Raw genomic sequence first — 27,093 nt, forward strand, 5'->3', positions numbered from 1 at the left:
TCATGAGCCCAGCTGGTCGTTTCAGACATTTCTACCCCTACAGGTATTAACATAATCGGTAGGCATGGGTGGGTGGGTGGGGGACACGGAGGGAGCCGGTACAACCCAGAACAAATCTGGGAAGTACATGTGCCAAGACTACACGGTGCCATCATTTTTATCTACAGACAGAATATTCTGGTAACAACCCAGGATGAGCAAAATATTACATGCCAAAGTAAAAATAATCTTCTGAAACTCTTGGTAAGTTAGCCCCTTACTTTCTCAACTCCAGGCCTTAGGTGTTCATGACAGATCCCCACGCCTAGGAATAGGAAAATAAAATGCAAATTAAGTCATTTAAAATATTGTGCTTTATTATCTAATAAATGGTGAAAAACAGTCAACTAAAACCTAATCGAACACACGCTGTGCCGGGCACTATGAAGTGCTTTGTATGTAGTAGCTTGTCTAATTCCAGTCACCATCCACGAAAGGTTCATTCATTCACTGAACAAATATTTACTGGCCGCTTACCATGTTCTGGGTATGGTTCTGGGCGCACAGGGACACCTCAGTGAAGAAATGAGATCAAAGCCCCCGTATTCAGGGATAAAGGAAACTACAGCATAGAAAATTTTGCCCAAGGTCCCAAAGCGAGGAGCTGGGATTCAAATCCAGATAGTGTGGCCCCAGAATTCCTGCTCGTAACAACCACCTATTTCTGCTAAAGCTGTTTTTCCACCTAGAAGCAGGAAGCCTCAAAGAGGACCCTAGAGTCACAGAAATCTGACAGTAAGAGGGAAATGCTGTGTACCATCTAGTCCAAATATCATGTGTGCCCCATCTCCCCACTGCCAAACCCGTGGAAAATATCTCTAAAACACAACGTTCTTAGGGCACCTGGTGGCTCAGTCGGTTAAGCATCCAACTTCGGCTCAGGTCGTGGTTTCACGGTCTGTGAGTTCAAGCCCCGCATCGGGCTCTGTGCTGACAGCTCGGAGCCTGGAGCCTGCTTTGGATTCTGTGTCTCCCCCTCTCTCTCTGCCCCTCCCTGCTCGTGCTCTCACAAACAAATAAAACATTAAACAAAATTTAAAATCCAACGTTCTTTCCCTCTGAGCCTAGGTGCTGCCCCCCAGAATCCTTCTCGACACAGTGCTCCAAGCAGCCACCACTGGCCATCTGAACCACGTCCCCATTATACAATTATCGAATTTCCTGAGAGGCTAAGACCTCACGCAAAGCCACAAGGCAAGTGGCTGGGTGTGGCGAATTCGGCATACGTCCACTGACCCTTATCTCCACTCTTGACCACCCCCTTTAGATTATGAATACTTGCCCACACAGCGGTTAGTGCACAGATTTCCCAATGGACCACACTGAGGATCATACGGATTCCAGACACAATAAGAACAGTTAAAAAAGCAAAACAATTTTACAGTTTTCTAGCATCAGCATAAAGACCCGATGTCATGGATTCTCACTCAAGTTACAAAAATAAAAACAGCAACAACAAAAAAACTCAAAGAGGTAACAGGGAAGCTTAAAGAAGTCTTTAAGCTACAGAGTCTGTAAGGTGCAGTATTAATTTACAGGTTTTTTTTTTTTTTTTTTTAAATTTCCAGTTTGGGAACTTTAAACGCCCCCTCCTCCATCCCCCACTCCCCAAACCCCATCCCTCCATCTACTTTTCTGTGTGTATAGGGCTTTAAGGATAGTTTCAGTGAAAAAGTCAGGTACGGAGAACTCATAAACCCAGATCTCAAATACCACACAACAGAAAGGGGGCAGGGAAAGCCTGGTTCGAGTTCTGCTAACAAACAGCAAAGCCCAGCAGACTTCAGATTCTAGAGGCTGCCAGATGGGAAATGATGAGGCCAATCCAGTTTGGAGTCCGATGGCTCAAGTAATTAGGGAACTGGAAGGGCTTTGTGGTTTGAACAGTCGATGACCGGGGTCAAAAGGCACTGGCTCTACTTTGGCTAACGTACTGACAGATTTCTTGGCCTGAAGAAGCCCTATCGCTTTTCCAAGCAACAACTCACACGGAGTTTAATTCCTGAATGATTCACAAGTATCTGCCGGGCAACTGCACTGCTCTAAATTAAGCTTCTTAATATCGAGTGAATCCGTGTGGCATTATTCCAGATAACTGTTTTTTTGAGAGCTAGAAATCCTTTAGGTTAAAACGTTGATACATACATACATACGTGTGGTCCGGGGATTGTAACTCTTGTCTCTTAAAAACACATACAGATATGTGATCAAAAGAAAGATCTTTGGATGGTGGTGGGAAGGAATCGGATTATTGGGAAACACTTCAGATCATTCAGGAAGGACAAGGGATTGAGGTGAAGCATGAGGCAAGTGGCCAGAAAAATCCAGCTAGCAACGAGAAGGAAAAGTCAAAGAGGAGCCGTCCCTGCTGCAAAGTGCTGGGCTGAAATCAGGGGCCTGCCTTCTCAGCCCGGCTGTAGGGTCTAAGGTGGTTCTTGCAATTAGTGATAGGGACAATGCAAATGGTTTCTGTGCAAGATGTGTGTTTTGACTACCTTCATGTGTTTTACAAGCATTCAAAAAAAAAAAAAAAAAGAAGAAGAAAACGTCTCTGCTGCAGTGAAGTTTCATTCATTGAACATATACTTACTGAGCAACTCCTTTGCGGTCCCTGGTACATCAATGTATTTACAGCAAAGGAGTGTGGTTACGTGACGTCAGAAATAAACTGCCTAAGCATGAAACCAAACTTTGTTTCAACTCCCGATTTAACCAAATGCAATCAAATCACTAAAATGGAATCATGTCACCAGTAAGTTCTAAGATCCGTCCTTTCAGTATTTTCTGTAAGTAAGTTATCCACCCATACGCAGAAACCCGGGCTCAGGTTACTTACCCAGCTCGCTCACTTATAACGAACACGGCCGACACGAGTTTCCATTAAGATTTTGCCTAGCGAGCAATAAAGGTGTGTGCAGAAGAGTTTCCAAGTTTTATGAGGAAAGAGTGCAATATAACTTATGCAGAAATACTCCGGTTTAAAGGCCAAATACTTCCCAATGACAAAAGAGTCAAAGATTATTAACGCCATTCAAGAATCCGCCCCCCCACCCCCGCAAGTGATTCTTTGCAAATTCTAACGACAGGAAGCCCCTCAGTGGGCTGACCTGAGATCTGGAAAGAGGAGGGCGGACCTACCTGCTGTCTGTTGTTGGGCATGTGGGGAAGCATGGTGGACACGTGGAACATGACTTCATAGTCTTTGTACGTCGTGTAGAGGGAGTGAGTTCCTGTAGAATCAGCTAAAAACAGAGGATGATGACAAAAATAAGCCAGGCAAGTGCAAAAGTCAGCGATGTGACACTTACAAGGTCGTTTTGCCAAAGGCAATTCAATTGCAAGCAACAAACCACCCAACCATAAACCACAAGTGTCCTGGGTGACCACTCTGCCCTCTCACTGCATGCTGTTCCTGCCACTTCTAACCCGTGTCTAGCGGCCACCCTGCCCCACTTGGGTGTGTGTGTGCGTGTGTGTGTGTACAGTTAATTCTTGCGTGATTCTGGGGCACCTGATCTTCCAGAACTCAAAAAAATGAAATGGGACTGAGTTAATATGGAAATGAGAACAAAATAATGTTCAGGATTTCTTTCCCTGAATGAGGTAATTAATTTTCTTCTCTTTTCAACAGGCAATGTAATGATGAAGTCCTATGATTAAGACGGCAAAGAATGAAGGTGGCCTCTTACTGTATATTTTGCACTGACACATGTTAGAAACCATGACATCCGAACCCGTCTTAATCATACAGCTATTCACCTTCTGAAAAGCAGAATGATTCTTTGCAAACTCAAAATCCATCTGTATTACCAATAGATGATCACAGACGCAGAGTGTCAGGAACCTGAACCAACACAGTGACTGTAAAACACTTAAGTCATAATTTCAGGGTGTAGTTTCGAACCACTTTGAATATGGATAAATAAAGACAAAAAGATACATGGAAAATAAGATGTAAACAGAATTCGGGGCTGCCTTTTTCAATCTTTGGGCAACACATAGGTTTATGTTTCTACCTTATAAACAAGAAACAATGCTATTCGGGGTCATTTAAAACGAAGTTTATTTCATTATGTTTGTTGGGGAAGATCTAGGTAATCACCTTGGGTTAAGTTTTTTTTTCCTTAATCTAAATATTTTAATTTACTTTAAAGACATGAATACATCTAGCATTCATGGGCCTTTATGATTTTCTTCCTGAATCCTGCAGTTTTTCTTTTGAATATTCATTCTGACTCAGAAGCAGTTCTGAAAGTTTTCTAGAAAAAGCATCACATACAGTTTTGCAGAGTCTGAGGAGGTACTCACAGAAGGCAACTGAATGGAAAAAGGGAAGAATTTAAAATGTTTACATACGGATACTGACAAATGAACTTGCAGATGGTAAGAGAGGATATTTCTCTAATAAGCTGTATATTTCTGGTCCCCAATAAAGCAATTTTCTCTTTTAACTACGTATTAAACACACATCTGTTACTTTTCGTAGGACTTCACGGAAAGTAACGTTCCATTCCAACTGTCTTGGCTAAAGAATGTGGCTTTGGAAGTGAGCAAGCATGGTCATAAGGGAGCAATGATTGTCTTCTTTTATGAGGAACTGACTGGCTAATAACAACATGAAGGCCAGGGGATGAGATAACCCAGCACATTCGATGACTCCCATCACAACACACTGCTATTCAGATGGTTAAAATTCAGTTAGAGACATCCTTATAGGTAGTTAGTAGTCTAGACAACAGGTTTCAGCTTCAGGAAATTGCAGTGAAGGAAGAAAAATGCATTTTGGGGGGAAACACTTTTAAAAATATGATCACTGGGGCGCCTGGTGGCTCAGTCAGTCGAGCATCTGACTCTTGATTTCGGCTCAGGTCATGATCCCAGGGTCATGGGATCGAGCCCCGCATCGGGCTCTGTGCTGAGCGTGGAGCCTGCTTGGGATTCTCTCTCTCTCTCTCTCTCTCTCTCTCTCTCTCTCCTCCCCTTTGCCCCTTTGCCCTACTCACACTCTCTCTCTCCACTTTCTCTAAAATAAAAAAAAGAGATCATCATTAGTCTATCCCAAACAGTACTATAAGATGGCCTTCTGAAATTATATATTCTGCATGTTTTCATCATAAATATCAATATGGTAATGGAGAAGGTAAACAGATGAGCTTGTTCGAGGATCTGCTGCAAATATTTCTATTGGGCAAGAGCGGCAGGCCATCATGGCGGACCCCAGTTTCGTCATTCTCTGCATCCAGACCAGAAGGGGCTGGGCTGCCCACGGCCTGGGGTCCGTACTCTGGTGAGCAGAGAGCATCTTAGTGGCTCATGATCATGTGATCCTACTGCGTTTCACTTTGTACCTGAGACAGAAAGAACCCGTTTCAAAGCCAGAAAGGACATCCCAGATACTCCAGCCCAACACTCTCAATTTTGCTTGTGGCCCGGATCCGAAGAGGGAGGACAGAGTGAAAGCTCCAACTCCCATAAATTTAAGAAGGAAGATTTTTTGTGTGTGTTCCACGAAAGACAAAATTTTATCTGAGCATTTCATGAAATGTAATTCTTAGAAACTTCCTCTTTACTAAAGGGATGTCTTAGGCCTCACATCTCCCGGAACGCCTTACTCATAAAAATAACTTGGATTTGTTGATTATGAGAATCAATGCATCAAAATCTCGTTCTTACATTATCATTTCCCTGAGCAAAGGTGCTTAGTGCTATATCTGTGATATAACAAGGATGTCTCCTAGGTCATAAAAATTTAAAGCTGATGTCCATTCTTACACGTAGGGAAACATTCACATTATCTGTGTTGTGCTTTTACAGAATGGATGGATCAGAAGGTCTTAGGGCGTTTCCTCAATCCACCCTGCTGAAGAAAGATGACAGGCATTCATGATAATGAATCCACATCAGCAGTGACTTTCCTGGAAGGATATCCCTAAGGGCAGCATGCCCGCACCTCTAGGGGGTGGGTGGTGGTTTGCATGCAAGGGAGTTGGCCAAGAAAAAAAAAGAAAAGTCCAGCAAGGTCGCACCGATTTTTCTTAAAATATGTGGATATTCACCGTGGGCGTCACAAATTATTCTACAGTCTTTACAGATCTGAGGCATGAGCAATAGGCATTCAAAACAACAATCAAACTCCAGCCCTCGCATGTGTGAAGGACACACAGAGGCCCGCATACGAGTTAGCACTGTCTCTCCAGGTCTTATCATCCATGTTCTAAACGTAACTTCCAAAAAAAACAAGATAAAAAGCCGGATCTGACTGATAGGTACACAAAGACCCAGCACCACCCTGATGTAGACAAGAATCAGTGAGGGTCCCAAGATGACGGACACTGGAGACACAGAGTCGTGGAAACTCAGATGGCCTCACACGGACGCTCCCACGGGGAAAGGCCTCACTTCACTACCCCTACTAGGACTGGGTTGTGTGCTCTCCCACATCCTCCAATTGTAGAAACTACCTGCTCGTGTTTGTTTGTTTGTTTATTTATTTATTTTTTTCAACGTTTTTTTTTTTTTTTTTTTTTTTTTAATTTATTTTTGGGACAGAGAGAGACAGAGCATGAACGGGGGAGGGGCAGAGACAGAGGGAGACACAGAAGCGGAAACAGGCTCCAGGCTCTGAGCCATCAGCCCAGAGCCTGACGCGGGGCTCGAACTCACGGACCGCGAGATCGTGACCTGGCTGAAGTCGGGCGCTTAACCGACTGCGCCACCCAGGCGCCCCTGTTTGTTTATTTATTTAATGTTTATTTTTAAGAGAGAAAGTGAGAGACAGAGTGCAAGCAGGGGAGGGGCAGAGAGAGAGAGAGAGAGAGAGAGAGGGAGACACAGAATCCAAAGCAGGCACCAGGCTCTGGGCTGTCAGCACAGAGCCTGACACGGGGCTTGAACTCACGAACCACGAGACCATGACCTGAGCCGAAGTCAGACCCTTAACCGACTGAGCCACCCAGGCGCCCCACTGCTCATCTTTTATTAAAAGAGCAAGCGGTTAATTGCTTGATAATAAGGAAAATTGTCCAAAATACACATAATTACTCTGGCTGATATTTTAAAGGCTGATAGCAATAAAATTGAACAGCCTAAATATGAAGATAACATATTTAGAATGTATGAGGACCAGAAGGAATATGATTATCTAAATGAAGACACAAGACAAATGTGCACATCACAGGATGGAGGAGAGTCTGTGTTTTAAATCGGCACCTCAGAGCTAACGTGTGCCCCACTCAAGGGGACGTGGGTAAGGTCCCTGGGAAACAGGACGCATCAGTTTTTAACCACTGCTTCAATTCCCCAGTTAACATCGTGAAACCAGAAATGAACAGAACGGGCCCGAGACCATGGCAGGAGTGGACGCGGTAATATTCTGTCTTTTAGAAACGAACACAGTGCGCGTCCTCGGTATATACTGGAACAAGGGTGTGGTAGAAGAGGGGAGGCTAAAAGAAAGAAGGAAATATTAAAAGATTCTTCGCGAAGCACTGGGGAATCTCTCTGCTGGTGTTACAAAAAAAGAATTGACCTTTTGAGCTCGTGTGAAACACACACGTCTTGAGAAATGTGCCTCCTTTGCTCGTCTGAGGAAATCTAAACTCTATCCCGAAGAAGCTTGGCCAGGCTGCTGCTGGGGTCAAGAAGGGGAGGGCATGTGATCGCTCACTTAGATTTATGCGGTATGCCTACCTCTAGAGGATTCGATTTGTGCACACACACAAATATGAAGCTTACTTTTATTGTCTAGCTGAGCTCGGTATTTGCTAAATCCTTTCAGCCGGACTCTCTGGCCCAGAAGATCAAGGAATTCTTCAAAAGCTGGTCCCGCCGTCTCATTGTTATACATCTCCTCCTCTGTGCTCTGGCCTGCTTTGCAGTAAAGGATCCCAATCTTGTGCTGAAAGCTCAGCTGAAATGGGGGGAGAAATGTAATTACTTGGCAAAGAGTATCAGACATGCTAACTTCTAGTAAGATTAAAACTACAGAGGGCACGCCAGGACGATTCCCAGAAGCAAATAAGCGAAAAGAGGAAGAAGCAAGGGTCACTGCACAAAATGCTACAAATACACAACCCAGAAACCCCAAAATGCAGCTGGAGAAACGGCAGGAATCCTACGAAACAGAATGTATAGAATGGCCATGTGGGATCGACCAGGTTTCCAAAATGGACAGACAAGTTCAGGCATCTACTTAAACATACAAGCATGGAAATACCTAATTTTATACCCTTCATATAATAAGAAGCATCATCTCCTAAGTTAGGGGGGAAAAAAAAAAAAGGCCACGACTTTAAAGTTTCCCCTCTCTGGTTCCTGATGCTTTTTTTGTTGTTAGTTGAACATTCAGGAAAATATGAAAGACTGTCATGAAAACACAAACCAAATTAAGGTCTGGTAAGGAGGGAATCCCAGGGGAAACTGTGATCTATGTATATAAATAGAATAATGTTTTATTCCCATAAAAATAACTCTGGCTATACAATTACAGTTATTTCTATACTTTTGGCTATCCTGAAAAGAAAACATCTGCTAAATATACAGAAGCCGTAAAGAATTTTGATAGCGATCGAGGAGATCCTGCTGTAACTCTATCTTGCAGTCAATCTCTTATCAAGCTGGTAGCCAAAGGCTTGCTTTCTCCCAAGGCCGGGGAGAAACTGGAACCATTTTTTACAGTTTTCTTATTATATCCGAAGAGAAACTACTCCTCACTCACGCAATCAGCGCACTTGATCTTACTACCGGCAATCTGAGCCTCAAAAACGGACAGATTATCAGACATCACCGGCTTCCTAAAGGCATCAATCCATAACACCGTTCACTTTCATTATCGAGCTATGAAACAGAGCCTTTAATCAAAATTTACAGCTGACTCGCCGTAAAGTAAGGCAAAACGATACTCATTTCCCTTGAGCGGCAAAGTGACAAAAGCGGTCTCATCCACGTTACCTGATGACAACGTACAATCCAAGAAAGGTAGGAAGCCACCTGCCAGGGTGATCTAAGCAGCCCGTAGGAAGTAACCTCACTGCGCATTAGGATAAATTTAGAGTTGAACAGACAGTCAACCACAACTGCACAGTGAACACAGTGATTCGTGCCCTGAGTGTGGGGATATGAGATGCTGGGCACAAGCTATTTTCTAGCCACACTATCGCGCATTTTATTGAACCAGTTCTTTAGGAGGGTCAAGTACAAAAATACTTCCCTTCATCCAGAGACTGAGGAATGTCTGTTTCTGACCAACTCCCCAAATAAACGAGACACCGTATTTACTGCAAACGGACCACCGTCTAAAAAGTAGTACGAAGTGGAATAAAAACGCCTGATTTTACTTCATTCTGAACGCTAATTGTTCCTGAGTGACTCAGAAGACGTTTCAGGATCTTACAGCACGCCAGGGAAACACGGGACTAGCAAGCATCACCCTGGACGTTGGTGATCTCAGCGACCATCAGGATCCACCATAATCCTGTAACAAGGCCTCAGAATGCCTGCTTCCCGGCCTAGATATCTTGTTGGTTTGACTTCTGTTTTGCCATCAGAAGACGACTTCACCTCTCTCCAGTTATTTGGCCCTAGCCTGTAGGAGAGTCCGTCAGAAATAGAGCGGGATGGTGAGCCCTGGCGTGTGTAACCCGGCGTCCCGTGGGCCCCAACGTCCCTGCATCCAGGCACCCGCGGCTTCCCCTGCAGCCAGTAGACAGGGCCGCACGGCCGCACGCTCGGTCCCGTTGGCCTGTCCTCTGCTCTTCAACCTGCCGCTCACGTCAAAGTGCTGCCAGGCCATGTGCCAACACCACCTGGCCGCCTCGTCTTGCGCGGCCCGGCCTCCGACGCCCCCTGGCTGCTCCAGAGGGGGACCACTTTCCCATCTTACGCTCCCACTCCTTTGGGAGGAGGCCCAGAGGAGCAAAGCTGCTTGGGGCCCCACGGTTTGGGCTAGTGCGGCCTCACGTCCGCTAAGCAGAGCCCTCACCCAACGGGCACAATTTCTCTCTGTGATTCCAGAGTCTCCTGGACTTGATATTCCTTGTGGACTCTCATTTGGGCAAAGGCCAAACACCCAGAGAACCGAACTCCCCTGGGCCTACCCCGCTGGCTGTGGTGCCGTCCACTTCACATCCTTCTCCCCAGCCGTCGGACAAGCCAGCCTGAGTCTAGACCCTGCCTGTGAATGGGTCTAGAATCTGCCTGTGCAGATTGCCTGTCACAGACCCTGCCTGTGAATCTGCCCACCCTCCAAGAAGCCCCTGGGCCCATGGAAATTAGGGGATGTGCTCCAAGAGATTTCAAAGCCCACAGGTGCTCACGAGGGCGACCAGAGCTCTGCTGCAGGGAAAATGTCCCGTGGGACACACGCAGCCTGGCAGGGGCACCAAGCACGTTTACCGTGAGGAGGCCGCAAGATGGAACTACCCCTAGGGACTTCGAGCAAACAGTTGGGGCCGGCTTGCTACGGTGGCTGCCATTCCACTAAAACAGGAACAGAATGAAACGCCGTGAAGACACAGCTCTGACTTAAAGATTTTAACAAACCTCACGAAAACAGTCGAAACGCCACACGACCATCACCCCCCTTACGCTAGCAACAGACCTGCACACAGCTGGTAACGCACCCTGCAGTTAATCAGGGCACAGTTAAAGGGGGGATCCCACCCCCCAAGTACTAAAATGCCCAATTCTCGCAGAACAGGGTTTGTAGCCAAGCTTTCCAGACCTCCGGCCGCCCCCCTCCGCTCCGACCCATCCCGCCATCCTTGCTTTAGCCATTCCGACTTGGGCAACGGCCAGTCCCACAGTCCTGGGGGAGAGCTCAGCCGGCTCTCAGGTGTCCGTGCTGTCGCAGACCAGAAATCCCCGCTTGTTGAAACCGCATACTGCCTCAGTGCGGAGAGCTGGACGTACAGACGGGCTGCTCAGACAGACAACCCAGCGCGGGAGGTCTCCTTTGGTTTCTGGGACTGGATAATGACTGACTGCTGGGTTCCCAAGGCCAGAAGCCCAGTCATCACTGACAAGAAAATTTAAATTTAAATGAAGGGGACAAACACAAAGCTTCTGAATTGTCTTGCAAATAAACTGGAGTGTGCAGGGAAGCCCTTTCCTTCCAGGGCATTCTATTGGGTCTGTTTACTCCCAGCGAGCTTGCAGCCTTGTTTATTTGGACCTGCGTGACTTAGAAGCAAGCATGGTATGCAAATCAACCCCAATATCTAGGGTGGTGAGGGGACAAGGGGAAGGGACGGCTGGCCCAAGGACAAACTAGCCATTCTGCCCCAGAAGCCATGATCTTCTAAGAGAGGGAGCCGCCACGACTTACCTGAATTTTTTTTTTTTTTTTTTGGTCAACCTACATAATTTTAGAAAGCCACCTGTTACATAAATTCGGATGGTCTTTTAAAACAGGAAACATGGGATTTTAGAGTTTGGCAGGTGAATTTATGCAGAGAAAGGAACAAAAGTTTCAGAGTCTCGCTTAATAGTTACTTACTTCCCTCGTCACTCTCCACGACTAACCTGTGCCCTGGACACAGCAGGTGCCCTTTCCGACCTTGTTGAGCCAGGGCGGGCTACAAACCCCAGGAGAGCAGAAGACGACAATATATCCTCTGAGTATTTTTTCACGATTAAAAACCCTTAAGAACAGTACCATACAACTGGCCCGTACCATTCCTGTGCGGATTTACATTTAAGAAGGAGAATAAGAAGGGCGCTCCTCGGAATAAACTCTCAGACACTCTAACGGTTAGTGGAAACTTTTAAGGGTCCTTTAGAAACCAGAAAGTTAAAAAGGGCCATCCAATCTCTTAGAGATGAAAATAAACAGCATCTCTTCCTCACAGAATACGGGAACCAGACACCATCAAGAGGTACGGAAAGTTTAACACCACAATGTACACCATTAAGAAAGTATATCAAAGTCACACAAATACAATTGCCAAAGAAAAAACACATGAAATACAACCAGAGCTAAAGAACGCATTGGTTTACTTAAAAGCAGAACCCAATTTTCAAAGCATTAATTTTGACATCGCACTATAAAAAGCACCTAAACTCTGGATTAAAATTAAAAAATTGCCTGGCATAGCTTCTGGACCTATTCTGCTAAACAGGCATCCCAAATTCGTGCCTCATTTCGTGAGGAAATGGTCAACGGTAGCTGCTGCGACCATCTCTCAGGGCCTTGAGGACTTTGGGATTCAGGCCCGCGGTTCATGGGCCATCTGTGGAATTTTCTAGAGCAGCCTGAGGGAACCACCTACCTCATTCGCCAAGACCCTGCTATACAGCAAGTACAGCGATATACTTTAAGGGGAGAAACGCATACACTGGCAACATAAAGGGACCCAGAACTACGGCATTCTCCCGTGACGTGCAACATCATAAAAAGAAACATGAAAATAAGACGTGAAAGTTATTGCGATTCTTCTCAACAAGCCTGCTTGAACGTGACAGCATCTGGACCCGCACCGATACATCCACGATCCTTCCAAGATCATGTTTTCCTCATCGGCTTCACGGACATCTCGTACATTCCACGTACTTTCCCGGTCATGATCACGGTCGAACTAACTTGTGGGCCACGCGGTTTTACAAGTCAACTGTTCTAGGCTGGAGTTTCAGTTTGGTTTAGTTGTTTTTAATATGTCAGCCTTCCTGAGACAGACAGGTCCCAGGCTTATTCATTCTCAATGTTATGGTGGCTGCTTCCTCCAGCTGATCATACAGAGTGCTAATTCCTTACACAAAGTTCCTATCTCAGCACTCTCAGAATTCCAGCGATCCGAGTATGAGCCACACTGCTGTTACTGGGTCAACCAAGAAATGCCTTGCATTTTCTCCAAAACGAGCAGAAAAATTTTCCTTAGGAAATTCAAGAAATACACATCCCCAGTGTCTTTCTGCTTTTTCTGCTCGTTTAAAATCCGTTGCATATATTTGGGTGCCTCCTTGTCAGTCTCCCCTCCAAGTTATCTCGCATATGACACTTAAAAGACCTCTTTCTATCTTCCACACCACCGTCTCAAGCCTGCCTGTCATTAATTCTCTCCTGGACGATGTCAACGGACCATAATTGAACTCCAGGCCATCGTCATTCTTGATCGTCTCCAGCCTATCTCATTCCCTTCCAGCAGAATAATCTTCCTAGAATCCAGCTCTGATAGTGCCGTGTCCTACCAAAAAGCTTCCATGGCTCCCTACTGCCTCCTGAATCGAGTGCAAACTCCTTAGCCTAGCTCTAAGTTTCAGCATACTTTCTTGCTGTTGTTTAAACTACAACCACCCTAGATGTGCCCCTGTCTTATAAAGAAACAAGTCATAGTTCCTAAAGCGGCCAACTACTCACATCTCCCTCCTGGAATTCTACCCAAGTCCCAGCTGCGATGCTACCTCCCTTCAGGAGATTTGCCATCCGGTGTGTTTGTCATTCCTTCTTTTCCCAAGGCACACTCACTGCCCTTAAACCTCTCCAAGATCCACCACCGTATTTATTCTTCCCTGCAGAGGTTTTATGCTCTCGGTCTTACCATCCCCACCGGGCGAGGGGCTACGTCTTAACTTCAGTCTTCCCAAGGCACGCTGTCCACTCCTACCTGTTAGTGTGGAACGCCTCGTACACAGCGGACACGAATAAATGCTAGTTCGGGGAAAGGCGCGATGTGAGTTTTTTGAAACCCCGGAAGAAACACCACCGATGTCTAATAATCATGAATCAGATGTGGTCTCGCTAGCCAGGTCAGGGCAAGTCCCAAACATTTAGAAACGCAGACACGAAGTCATACCCCGAACACACAGTCTCGCACGCTGTACACACCCCTTGTTCATCCAGCTTGAGCAGCTGCTCCGCGACCTTGGGGGAATTCGAAGCCTGCCTCAGACACTGAATGCTCAGCTCTGGAATGACGTACTCCAGAACTTCTTTGAGAGGTAGTCCCCGCGCGGTCCCGTGCCTGGCGGTGGAGGGTATGGCGTCTTCCAAAATCGCGCCGCGCAGGGTTGTAAGCTGCAGGGGCAAAACAGAAGGCTTCAGAACGTCACGGAAGAGTTCGTGCTTACTCCTGGTTACTTCTCTGAGGCACAAGTTTTGAGCTGCCTTGCAGAGGAAGGAAAGGAGGTCTCCTTTCCGAGAGGAGCAGGGGAGACGACAGCCCCCGACTGGCAGAAGCAAAATCAGCACAGCCTCTAAACAACAAAAGTGCACGGGGCTGGGGGGCTGAGACGGGAGGGGGTTGCAACAGATGCGGGCCCGCAGAATGGGGGGGGGGGCAGGCAGAGTGCTGCTGGGGAAACGGACGTCCCCACCGCTCTCAAACGGAACAGGACGTCGACACAGAGGAGCAGCTGGAGGTCACGGGGCTGGGCCTGGTCACCGGCACCCCCTCCGGCCCCTCCCTTCTCTTTCCCTATTGCCCTACTGTTCCACACCAACGTTTCTTCCATTCCTTTCTCTTTTTCTATTTAACTTTCCACTGCTGACCGGTCCTGAAGCTGAATGGGGATATCCGGCGACAGGCCCGGGCAGGGTGATTCAGGGCTCTGAGGATTCCTCACTCTCGAATGTTACCCCATGACTCGTGAGAGGTCCTCAGGTCTCTGAGGCACACACGGGCTCGCCGTTCTGACACACGCCGCAGAGGGGAAAGCCCGGCAGCAACTCGCTCTGGCTGTACCCACCCTGACTCTGGGAAGAGAACTGTTAGCATGCAAGAGAGGCGGGGTGAGGGCTGTAGCAACGACGTCTGCTATGTGCGTCACGCTCTAGAACACCACCGCCCAGCAGAGTTTGGGGCAACGGCGAGACTGCACTCATCTGGGCTAGCTGATGCGGGAGCCACGTTGGCTCCACGTGGCTACTGGGCACTTGTGACCAGCGGGTCTTCGCAATTCCATTCCGTTACTTTAAACAGCCGCGTGCGGCTCATGGCTACTGAACGGGACAGCACGGGTCTATAACTTCAAACCCGGCACCGTGAGAGAGGGACTCACCTCCTGTCTATGCTGTGTAGAGCCCGCCATCGCCGGGGCACCTGGCCAGAGCCGCTCTGGTACACGGCCTCGTGCACACACAGGAGACTGGCAAAGGGCTTGCTCTTCTCTCTTTGATCCGGAAGGAGCCAGCCAACACCCACACGTGGCATGCTTGTCACATACGCTCCCCCTCTAAGTGCAGTGGGTCACGAGGATAAAACCTCACGTGCGGGCCAGATCTCATTCCTCGTAATCAGCCTCCCTACTGATCCGGGTGTGCGCCGTGTGCCGTTCGTACAACAACCTCGCGTTTCACGCAAAGCGAGGCAAGCGAGGCACGAAGCCAGGGCCCCGATGCGGGAGGTGTGCGGGGGCGGCATGGCCACGCTCACCCCTACTGCCGACTCCTGGGTTTCCTGCATTACATTTTGCAAGTTCTGACATGCGCTGTCCAGGTCATAGGTGTCCCCTCTCAGCCCCTAAATCCCACATTCTTACCATTTTCCCTTTTCTACCACGTAAGGGGGAAGTAACATCGTGGCCGCTTAACATCTGAGACAGGCTCTCAAATTTTTATTTGGAATAAGATACCGCAGGCTCTGTCAAAGATCTTAAAGACTACCATCAGTGACATTCAAAAGGAAACTCAATACCTTGTCCAAAATAATCTAAAACAGTAACTTCAGCCCAGGACAGTAACGACACACGCACGGCAGCTATTACCTCGCTCGTCCTGAAGGCCACCCGGTAGTTGAACTGGGACCCTTCTTTCTCCTTGGCGTCTTCCACCTTCTCTCTCCGGATGCTGACCGCCACAGGGCCAAGGTTTTCATCTATCCCAAAGTAGTTCTGGTGCTCTGTAACAGGAGGCAGTGGTGGCATAAACAGAAAGGAAAAAAGAACCGCGTGGGTATCTCCCGGCTCGTCCGTCTGTCAAATCTCTGAAGAAATACCGCATGGGTCTGGGTACACGATTCCCCACCGGGGGTTTGATCGGAGTGTTTTGTTTCCAAGTCAGATGTATCCGTACGTCTCATTTTCCACTACTTCCTCCTCTCCTGCGGCTCGTCCCCAGCTCGCGAGCAGCAGGAGCCCTCCTGTCCCCTGCCACAATTCACGGTGTCACATGAAGAGTGTCACCGGAAGGAGGGTGCTGCCCTTCTTAGAAACCGTCAAAAGAGGAATCGAGCTATTTGAAGACCGTTACTGAACGGTTCCCCCCTCCTGCTGGGAAGGTCACCTTCTTTTGCATGACCATCGGCACCTGGACTAGCCAGGTAATCTTGGGGCCCAGTGTGGTGGCAAAGACTACCCCTGCATTAGGATGTCACTAAAGCACCTAACCGTCTAAAGTGAAATTTTATGGCAGAAAAGACATAAAAGGTCATTGGGTTGCTGTGGTCAAACTATATCTATTAATTATTATTTTTTTAATGATTTATTTATTTTCGAGACAGAGAGAGAGAGAGCACAAGAAGGGGAGGGCAGAGAGAGAGGGAGACACAGAATCCAAAGCAGGCTGCAGGCTCCAACCTATCCACACAGAGCCTGACACGGGGCTCGAACCCACGAACCACGCGATCATGACCTAAGCCGAAGTCAGATGCTTAACCGACTGAGCCACCCATGCTCCCCCAAATCTACTAATTCTATAACCTAATTCTACTAATTCTATAATCTAACTCTGTTATCACCTAATCATGCCATTCCCATAAAATCACTGGCCCTGCAGGGTTCTAATCCATTGAGTCTCATGGCAGGAACAGATTTCTGGGGTCCTATCGTCCATCTGGCATGGGAACCCCCAAGGACACTGCTCCTCAGAGATGGTCATGAGTCTCCACATATATTCGACAATACGTGCCGGGCACCATTTCCCAGCGGGGTCACAATCCGGAACAAATTCCCATTCATGAAGCTACTATACGAGCCTGAACTCTGCCAAGCTGTCTACTCTGTAAGCACCCCCTTCTGGAATGTCTCACTGTCTCTGGACTGTGGCGGGGTCTTCGTCTGAAGGCAGTCCAAAAACTTCACTGCAACCAAACTTTTTAAGGGTTGTCTTCTGAGAGGACCCGGACTTAACACAGCACTCAGACGTGGTCTGAACCCATACAAAATAGGGGAGTAATTACGTGACCATATATTCACGCAGCTTACCTTTTTAGCAGCCCTAGGACACCACCCATCCACGCCGAACAGGTGGTAAACGCACACCCCCAGGTGGTCTTCACGTATTTCTTAATCAACAGGGGCAAGGTCAGCTGCCCAGGGTGTATGCTTATAAAAGAGATTTTTTTTCACCCCATATGCAAAACCACACTTACCCCTTTTGACTGTCACCTTCTGGGTTTTGGCCCATTCTTTCCTGACTCTTCATTTTTAGTTAAAAATAAATACAATGTAGCACATTTAGAAGCTTGAAGAAAACTGTGTATTCTAAAGCCTTTTGGTTATGCCAACGTTTTCTGCCACGTTAAATTTTTGAAGAAACAAGAAATGCTCTTCAGAAAGTAGAAATCAGGGGGAAAACAGCACCTGCATCAGGCAGGACAAACACTGCCCAAAGCCAATGAGGAATAGGGGCATTTACTTCTTTACTTTCACAATCATTTACCTCTTTACCTCTTCCAACCAAATGAGATTAACGCTGACATTATTTCTCTTTACAGTCAGGGCTACAAGCAGCAAGTCAACTAATTTTAGGGGCTGGAGGATGAATTACTGACTTACTATAATCCTGGACTTACACCCTAGGAAACAAGTCTTTGTTTCTCGTGAGTAAATTACATGCTAATTACAGCCAGGTTAACTGTCCACACTCAGTGTGGAGCCTGACATGGGGCTGGATCCCATGACCCTCAGATCATGACCTGAGCTGAAATCCAGAGTAGACGCTCAACCAACGGAGGCACCCAGGTGCCCCATTTTATTTGGGTTTTAATCAACAATTTAAAAATACTCACTGAAAACAGAGACTAACAGTTCATTGTCTACTTCAGGCTCCTGGGTATATCCTCATTGTATTCAAGCTGGCGATAGTGACTATTAGGACTATGGCATTATACTAGATCCTGTGGAAAATGCACCTGCAAACTTAGAATGAAATCAGTGTGGAATTTTCTTAGCTGCGGTTACTAACTGTCCTGACAAGATCTTGCACATTTACCTCATTTCTCATAAGGCAGATGCATTAGGGAAAATATTTGGAAAGTGCACTAAAGCACAACCAGCCATCATCAGGCAAAAGCTTCCTTCTTAGGGCCCAATTCAGTAAGTTTCTTGCAAAAATGCTCAAGTGGATTCCCTCTTAGGGATTTGACGAACCCTGCTGACAAGAATCAAATGAGCTTCAAATTATTTTAGGGGGAAGAAGACCGACCAAGTGAGCAAAACCCCTTCTCGTGGCGAAACGGAGATCCCAGATTAGGGGAACCGAATCATGAATTCTAATTCCTGACAACCCGAGCTCGGCCGTGGGTTCTGCTCTCACACGCAGCAGGTGCTGCCCGGCCCAATGGGCTAGTGCAGCCAGGCATGGGGGCAGGGGCTGGCCAGAGGGGGACACGCGGGGATTTTCTGGGGCGAGGGAGCTACCCTGCACCTTGATGGTGCTAGTGGTTACTGGCCGCATCCATCTGTCAAAACTCTTGGAAATCTACACTTAAAAAGGGGTGAAGTACTATAGGTCAAGTATACCTTTGGTTTTTTTTGTTTGTTTAAAAAAAATTTTTTTTAACATTTATTCATCTTTTGAGAGACAGAGAGAGACAGTGCGAGCATGGGAGGGGCAGACTGAGAGGGAGACACAGAATCCGAAGAGGGCTCCAGGCTCCGAGCTGTCAGCACAGAGCCTGACACGGGGCTTGAACTCACAGACCGTGAGATCATGACCTGAGCTGAAGTGAGACGCTTAACCGACTGAGCCACCCGGGTGCCCCTACCTGGGTGAGAGGAAGAGCCAGTGGGCCTGGTAGGTGGACGGGCCTCTGGCACAGATGGGAGTCGTGAGGACGCCCCCAGTCCCGTGGACCACCCCCCCCCCCCACGGCCCCTCAAGGAGGAGAAGTCCTGCCCCTCCCCTCAGTATTGGCTCTCTCCTGCCATGTTCCAACTGCTGCTCAAGGCTCCACCTGCCTCTACCGTCCCACTGCTGGGGCTTTGTCTCCACAGGCCTGTCTGCCTCGCTGGGCACGGTGGGCTTCCGGGAGTGTCCTTCCAAAGTGAGCCACCCCCCGCCCCCCGGGGGCTCTCCTTCTGGGTCTCCTTTGTGGCTGCCCCTCTGGCTTCTCCTCGTCACCTGGATGTGTCCCAAGGCTCCACCTTTGGCCCATGGCTGTGTGTTCTGACTCTCTCTCTGTCTTTACATGTATCTGTCTGAACGTCCGTCTGTCCTTCCACACACCCCCCATTTTCTCCTGTAAGTTCCTCAGTGACATCACCCCAAACTCTCCACAGATTCCTCTCCCATAACTCCCCCAACTCGGGCCATTTCCCCCCTCGGCCTGGCACTCCTGTCGCTTTTCTGCACTTGACATTCTCAGTCATCATTTCAGACTCAACCCCACACATCGATTCCATTGGAAATATTTGCCTCACCTCTAGATGAGGCTAAGTCCTTCAACTTTTAAATCCTCAAGGCCTGATAGGAACTATGCCTGATCGATGTTAAGTATTTAAAGACTTGGCCTTGAATGAAGGAACTGGCATAGGCTCCCTCATTCAGAGGTTACGGTCGTACTGAACCTCAACCAGGACTATCAAAACAGAAACAAGGAGGCAGCTCATTTCATGCTGGCGAGTGCAAAAGACAGCGTGAAAGGTCTCGGCATCCAGAAATGCCGCAGGAACTGCCCCCGTGAGAGGGGCGATGTGGTTTCTCGAAGTATTTACAAGACTGAGAAGGGATACACCTGAGAATGTCCGCTTCCTAGCGCTGCTCAAACTGTCACAAGCTTGGAGGCTCAAAACAACACTCAATTATTGCCTCACCGCCCTGGAGGTCAGAGGCCCAAAGTCAGTTTCAACGGGCCGCAGTCAAGGCTGTGACAGGGCACCGTTCCCTAGGAAGGTTCTAGGGAAGCATCTGTTTCCCGGCCTCTTCCAGCTTTGAGAGCTGTATTCCTTGAATTCCTTCCAGCCCTAGATGTTGTGTCAGGGGCCACAATGCATGCTTCTCCCCAGATCTCCCTCTGCCTGCCTCTTACGTGGACACTCAGGATGGCATTCAGGGTCCAGCCAGAGAATCCGGCGTGGGCTCCTGGTCTCAGATCCTTAACTTACTCACATCTGGAAAGCTGCTTTTGCCATACAAGGTAACACACACAGGGGCTGAGGATTAGGACCTGGGTATCTTCGGGGGCCAGTATTCAGTGCACCGTACGCAATTCGTTTCAATCCATTCACTCAAACACCCAGCATGGTCTATGCCTCAGCCATGCGCCAGACCTGATAAACACAAGGACACAACATGGAGCAGGACACAGTATAGTGCCTGCTTCAAAATGTTCTAGTCCTGTGGGGCTAACACTACCGGGAACCAATGAGAATTATGCATTCCAGGTTCTGTAATATGAACAAGCATATTTAATAGCATGGAGGTACCACTAATATCCACTACAGAATCAACAATCCAGAAGAAAAAGCCACATACGCAGTCGAGGCAACTGTCACAAGGCCTATCTACTCTATTTTAACATAAGTATATGCAGAAAAATTTAAAAAGCCACTCTCCTTGGCCTGAAAAATAGCAGGGCTCTGCTCAATCTTTCCTCACTCTTAATTCTGTTCCCACAAAAAAAATTCTTTGAATTTTGACATACTGACTATTCTAACTCACAACCACAACGTGTCCCCTCCACCTACTTAGGGTTTTCCTTCGTTTTGGCTATGTTTTGTGGCTCTCCGTCATTCATTCATACCTTTCTTTAGATTTCGTCCTAGGTTGTTAATTTTTTAGGATAATGTAAATAGTATCTTTCAAAATTTTTCTTTTTTTTTTCATGTTTATTTTTGGGAGAGAGAGAGAAAGAGAGAGAGAGAGAGAGAGAGAGACAGAGGGGAAGGGCAGAGAGAAAGGGAGACACACAATCCGAAGCAGGATCCAGGTTCTGAGCCGTCAGCACACAGCCCGACGCGGGGCTCGAACCCACGGACCGGGAGATCGTGACCTGAGCTGAAGTCGGACGCTCAACCGACTGAGCCACCCAGGCGCCCCTCAAAAATTTTCCATTTCTGTTTGTATGTTTTTGGTATGTAGAGAATTTAGATTGGAGACTTGATGATTTCTTCCTTTTAGTTTGACCAGTTTTTGCTTTTTCTACATATTCTGAAGCCATGTTTTTAGGCACTTGGAACCAACCCTTTTATCATTATGAAATCCCCCATCTACGGTGATCCATCTTGCTTTAAAGTCCACTTCATATCCTCACACTGATCGAGCGGGGACTCAACTGTTCTAATGGGGGAACCGCAGCCATCAGTCGAGGTAGGTCTTATTTTAAGCCGATTCACGGCTCCAGGGAAACCTCTTCTCCCCCCGTCTGCAGGTACTTAGCCCAAATAAGGGGACAGGGCTGGGCATCTCACTGTGTGGACTTCCACTCAATCCCCCATCTCCAGTTAAGTGCCCTAGTCCTGCCTTTAGCTCAGCTGTTGTTCAACTTCTCCAGACTAAATCTACAGTTTTCTGCCTGGGTGGGGACGAGTGGTTAACGGACTATAAGGGACAGGAGAGAAAATCCGGCCCTTTACACATATTTATAACTGGTCCCCTTCCCTTGCCCCGCCCCCAGCTCTTCTTCAGAGGTACCTGGCTCTGCAGTGTGGATGGGCTGGCTTCCGATGGCCTGTCGCTGCTACACGCACCCTTCCGATCTGCAAAGCTGGTGTGCCTCTTCCGTCTGCTTTGGCAGATCTTGCCCCGTGAAGCTTCTCCCTAGTTCTCTTTTCCTTCGTGGCTTTATGCCCTTTTGTTATTCCTTCACTATCATTTTTAGTGGGGTTTTGGGAGAGGGAGAGATAACATCTGCCTCCAGTTTGCCACAATGAACTCGCAGTCCCAAACGCGTGTATTCTTAAATATGTGTAATTCTAATAAGCCTGATTAATGGTTTCTGAACCCGGGCTATGCTAACTTATCATCTGCTTAACCTCGGGTTAGTTACGTAACCCTTCTTAGCCTCAGTGCCAGCTCCCTGCCCCTCCACCATCCAATTATACATAACACACCTATCCTTAATCTGAGAGAGGTATTATAATGGAAGAGATGCATGATACTGGCAAAAAAATAAATCAATCAAAAACAAAAAAGGAGTGAACATACAATAAACAGCATTGTGGGGCATTTTGATTTTGAGCCCCAATAGTCCTGCAAAGCACGAGGGTCAGCCTTGAAGGGGATTCACACTTTTAATCTCAAAATGCCGATCTGTAATCACCTAGAGAGCTACATCCCATTCGTTGCAGTCTTTTTATGAACGCAGCGGCATGTATTTTGCTGAATGAGTTCCATCAGGAACTAGAAGTTGTTTTTCTTTTAACTGGAGGAATCCGAAATTTGTGTATCATCTTTTTCACCAAAGACGACAGGCAAATTTGAGAGAGAACATTTTTTTCTTTCACGTCTGCCTCCCCACACTTGTTTCCAATGTTTCTCTCTCCGTTTTACAAGACACGCTTTCTGAATGCAAGCGGACAGGGGACGTTCCTGCCACTTACAATCATCACATCTTTGGACCTGCCAGCTCTGAGACCTCCTGGTTCTTTTCTTTTCTTTTTCGTTTCCTAAGTTTATTTATTTTATTTAGAGAGAGAGAGCGTGTCGGGGGGGAGGGGGGATGCAGAGAGAGAGGGAGAGACAGAGAACCCCAAGCAGGCTCTGCACTGTCAGTACAGAGCCCGGTGTAGGGGCTCAAACTCACGAACTGTGGGATCGTGACCTGAGCCGAAATCAAGAGTCGGACGCTCAACCTTCTGAGCCAGCCACCTGGCCCCCTCCTACCCATTTTCTAAGGCTAGGCTCCATACTCTCAGTTTCACCAGGGAACAGAGCAGGTGACCTGCGTGTGTTTCCAAAGAAATCATAACTCGATTCTTGGAACGGCTTAACTCACTGTTTCAGCTTCTGTGAACCATAAAGAACTGGGAAGGTGCCCCCTCTGAAGTGTCCAGGAAGGACCCAGTTAAGCCTTCCTTAACTTAACTTGGTCCTTAAGGACCAAGGGGACACCCTGGGTCCCCTTCAGGACACCTCAGCTCGTCCACCTGCATCACGTGAGCCTTCCCATCTGTGGGCAAAGGACAGCGAGCAAGCCCCCCATCCCCAACCAGAGCTCGTCCTTATCCCAAGCACACAATTTCCAGAAAATCACTTTCAGGGTGCGTGGGATAAAACCCTCCCTTGGCAGAAAGGAAGCTAATGAAAATCCACGTATCATGCAAATACAACAGAGCAGATCAAAAAAAAAAAAAAAATCGGTTAACAAGATTGCAGCGCAGGAAAGGAGATTCGGCAGGCACATCTCTGTGGTGCACCTTGGCTTGTCAGGAAACAAAAATCTAACTCAGGAGAAGTAAGAAGCAAAAGGGGAGGGAGTCACCTGTGACCTTAGCCCAGAGGCGGTTTCCAGGTCCTGCAGTGTCTTGGAAAGGAGATTGATCGGGTTCACGGCTAAGGAGCTGAGCAGGTGAGGATCCCCAAGTCTGCGGGGCCTCCCGCGGCCAGGTGTGCAGAAGCTTCACCCACAGCTCGGCCTCACGTGATTTGTCAGGTGTTAGCACCTCACGGCCCACGGCACCATTAACAAGTCCCCCAAAGCCACAGGAGGCCCTGGATCCGGGCCCTGCGGCCCTCCCTTTACTGGGTTCAAGGGCACAGCAGCAGCTTTCCTGCTATTTTTCCATAAAACACAGTTTAACGTTTGTTCTTTCGGTGGCAAGCTGGTCACTTAATTGCTGGCTCACGGCCCATCTGGGCCACATCCACGGCTGCAGGTGGCTGCTCGCTGAGTTCCCACCTACCACGTCTCTCCTTCCCCACCTTTCCCTCCAAACAACTGCGTGTCTGCATTTTAGATCAGCCCCCCTGTTCGGAGCCCTCTTAAGACTTACAAAAGAGAAAGTCAGCAAGAGACAACGGATTAGTCAATGAATGAAGCAATGAAGGAGTTAAGAACCCTGGGGCCTGCTTTTGCAGATGGTAACGTTAAGAGTCATCAGATAACTTTAAGAAATCTCAAGCTCCCTGCTCATGTTTCATGGATTCAATTACTGAATTTACCATGATGGCGAAAAGGATGCATTTTTGCCCTGTGAAGGCTCCTTTGATCAAAATTTAACCAAAGGATTAGCCAAGCTTGAAAACCTGAGGCATTACAGCGAAAAGAACACTTAACATACCTTACATAAATGAAGTCACTTCCTCCTCCCTGCCTACGAGGAGGTAACCCCGTTTCACAGATAATATTACAGAAGCTGATGCGTTAAGTGACTTGCTCGAGGTCACAGCCTGGTGTGACAGAGGGGATGCGCACCCAGGCGGGGCTGGTTTTAGGACTCTCTCGCGTACAGCAACTCAGGGGTGCTGAGAGTCACGGAAGGTCTGAATTCTGAAAATCAGCTAATGCCTGGTAAAATGAACACAACTTACAGATGAGCCAACCCATCTGTTCTGAACAGAAGGACAGTATCTTGGGAGACACCGCTTTAAGAAAACCTTGAATAAAAAGGGAAAGACTGGAGAAAAAAGGCGACTGGCAGAGAGGCTTCCTTTGACGACGCACCGTTTTCAGGGGTATTTGCTACAAGAATGGGAAGGAGAGCAAGCAAGAATTCGCTGCATAAAAGCTGAGAGGTGGGGGCCGTTTCCAAGGCGGGGTAGCTGTCCAGCTTTGCATGGTCCTTCTTGAGTGGGACCAGGAGTGGCGTAAATCCTGGATGGGAACAAACACAAGGTGGGGAGGATTTGCTAAGTTTCTGGGGGCTCTGAGACCTTACGTTCCAAAGACTCTGACGGCCAGCATACGGTACCAGCAAAGGGCACAGTGCAAGGAGCTCTAGCCAGTTAACTGCACGTCGGTCACGCCGTTCACGGATCCTACAGCATCGACCCTCCACTTCTCGGGAAATAACAGAACATTAGTTCCTCTTCCACAATAGCTGACTGCAAAGCCTCTGAGGCCAAAGGGTCAACAGGCTGACATGTGCACATAGTCCTCCCCAAGTTCCTCCAACGCGGCAACAGGTGGCAGCTGTGACCTCCCCGCTGCGGCAGACGTGAGAAAGCCCGGGAGGTTCCCACCGCCAGCCACACGGAACTGGTACCACGAGAAGCCACGAGGCCTCGCCTCCCGTGTATCTGGGCAGCTCCTCCCCGCTGAGAGCCGGCCGGGCCTCAATGGGAGCTCTGTCTGCGGAGGCCACGCCGGCCAGGCGGAGAGGTGAGGAGCGGAGTCGATTATGTCCGCTCAGGGAGGAATGCGGGTCTCAGAATAGTCCAATTGTTACGTGGTCCTCAGTTCACCCGTATGAATTTAATAGTGTCCAACTCCCTATTAATTTTCTTCAGTCACTGTATAAAACCAGAGGAAGGGGAAAAAAAAAGGAGCCACCAGGCATGAAATTCAGAGCAAATGCAGCCATGCATGGCTCAGCCATGGGGTTCATTTGACATGTAAGGTATACTCCCGCCCACAACTGTCACTGTCACATTAGTGCAACTTAAGTGAATACGTTTGGAAGAGGGTGGCAGACTTCACCAGACACCTTTCCCCAGCTCCCCCCCGCCCCCCGCCATATGGTTCTATGTTTTCCCTCCTCGTCTTTTATTAACCATTACAATAAAGTACTGCCCTTTAAATGCTGTCCCAGTGGTGTGGACAATGGTTTCTTTCTAGACAGAAAGTTTTGCAAGTTTATGTAAGAGCGACTTGGACAAGGAGGACGCATGCCTTGTGACAGGTACCATTTTAAGCCCTTTACAGGAGATACATTTTTAAGTTTACTTATTTATTTTGAGAGAGGAGGGAGAGCAGGGGAGGGGCAGAGAGAGAGACAGAGACAGAGAATCCCAAGCAGGCTCTCCACAGTCGGCACAGAGCCCAATGTGGGGCTTGAACTCCCGAAACCATGGGAACATGAAATCAAGAGTCAGACGCTTAACCGACTGAGCCACCCAGGTGCCCCAGGAGATATTTTTATTGTGATCCCATTTTATAGATGACTAACTGAGGCACAAAGGAGTTGAAGGACTTGCCTAAAACCGAGTTGGGATGTAAACCCAGGAATCTGGCTTCAGAAAATTCTGGACTCTTCACCATTCATAGTTAGAATGGATGGGCCCTTCTTCCTACAGGCAGGAAGGCAAATTCTCCAGCCACCAAACGATAAGTTGGGTATCCAGACAGGCAAGAGAGGGCTACTCCACACATTCTAGAAGAATCTATTCTTTTTATTTGTTCATTTAGCACATGTATGCACAAATATTATTCTTCAGTGAAAATACTAATGACAAAAATTACCGCTGGAGAAAAAGGTGAGTTTACCTAGAGCTGGTCAGGAGTCGTTAATAAAAACAGTGAGCTTTTCTTAGAGAAGAGAGGTCCTAGAAAGAATTCTCGGAGGTGCTGCAGATCCAACAGAGGAATTCATCCCCCGGTGGTGCCAATGGCACAGCCCGGGGCAGCGCAAAGACACAGGAAGGGGCCTTCAAAACTTAAAGGCTGGCATCTTGGGGCAGAAATGGACCTTGGAAAGGCCAGTCTTGCACTTTATATCATCGTGATGATGAGATTTTTGCTGGAGACCCAATCCACCCAGAGGCAGCTAAAAACTCTTCTCTGGAAAGTTCCAATCTTTTCAAAAAGAAGTCCAATCTGCTCACACTCCAGAAGTCTTGTGAAGCTAAGATGGGAAGGAGAAATCAAAGAAGTTCTCTCTGGCATCTTCCTTTTATAAGAAACAGAGAAGAAACGAAATCACAGGCGAATGACGGAACCATAAACGCCAGGTCTCCTTAAAGCACCAGACAGAAGGGAGACAAGTGGTCAAACTAAGATTAGCTTTTCAATCTATGCAACAAAA

At 47.8% G+C, this 27,093-nt stretch overlaps 1 protein-coding gene across 8 annotated transcripts in view; it reads right to left on the reverse strand.

Moving 5' to 3' along the window:
• Positions 1 to 27,093, reverse strand: part of SIPA1L2 (signal induced proliferation associated 1 like 2) — a 225,088-nt gene that overhangs the window by 73,334 nt on the left and 124,661 nt on the right. For all 8 annotated transcript variants that reach the window (XM_058696155.1, XM_058696156.1, XM_058696160.1 and 5 more), the window contains 4 exons: positions 15,736 to 15,869; positions 13,859 to 14,047; positions 7,774 to 7,948; positions 3,178 to 3,281 (listed from right to left, as the gene is read on the reverse strand). In XM_058696155.1, coding sequence (XP_058552138.1) covers positions 3,178 to 3,281; positions 7,774 to 7,948; positions 13,859 to 14,047; positions 15,736 to 15,869 — 602 coding nt within the window. The remainder of the gene's footprint in view (positions 1 to 3,177; positions 3,282 to 7,773; positions 7,949 to 13,858; positions 14,048 to 15,735; positions 15,870 to 27,093) is intronic.

Source organism: Neofelis nebulosa, chromosome 13 (assembly GCF_028018385.1).
Source record: "Neofelis nebulosa isolate mNeoNeb1 chromosome 13, mNeoNeb1.pri, whole genome shotgun sequence".
Lineage (NCBI taxonomy): Eukaryota > Metazoa > Chordata > Mammalia > Carnivora > Felidae > Neofelis > Neofelis nebulosa.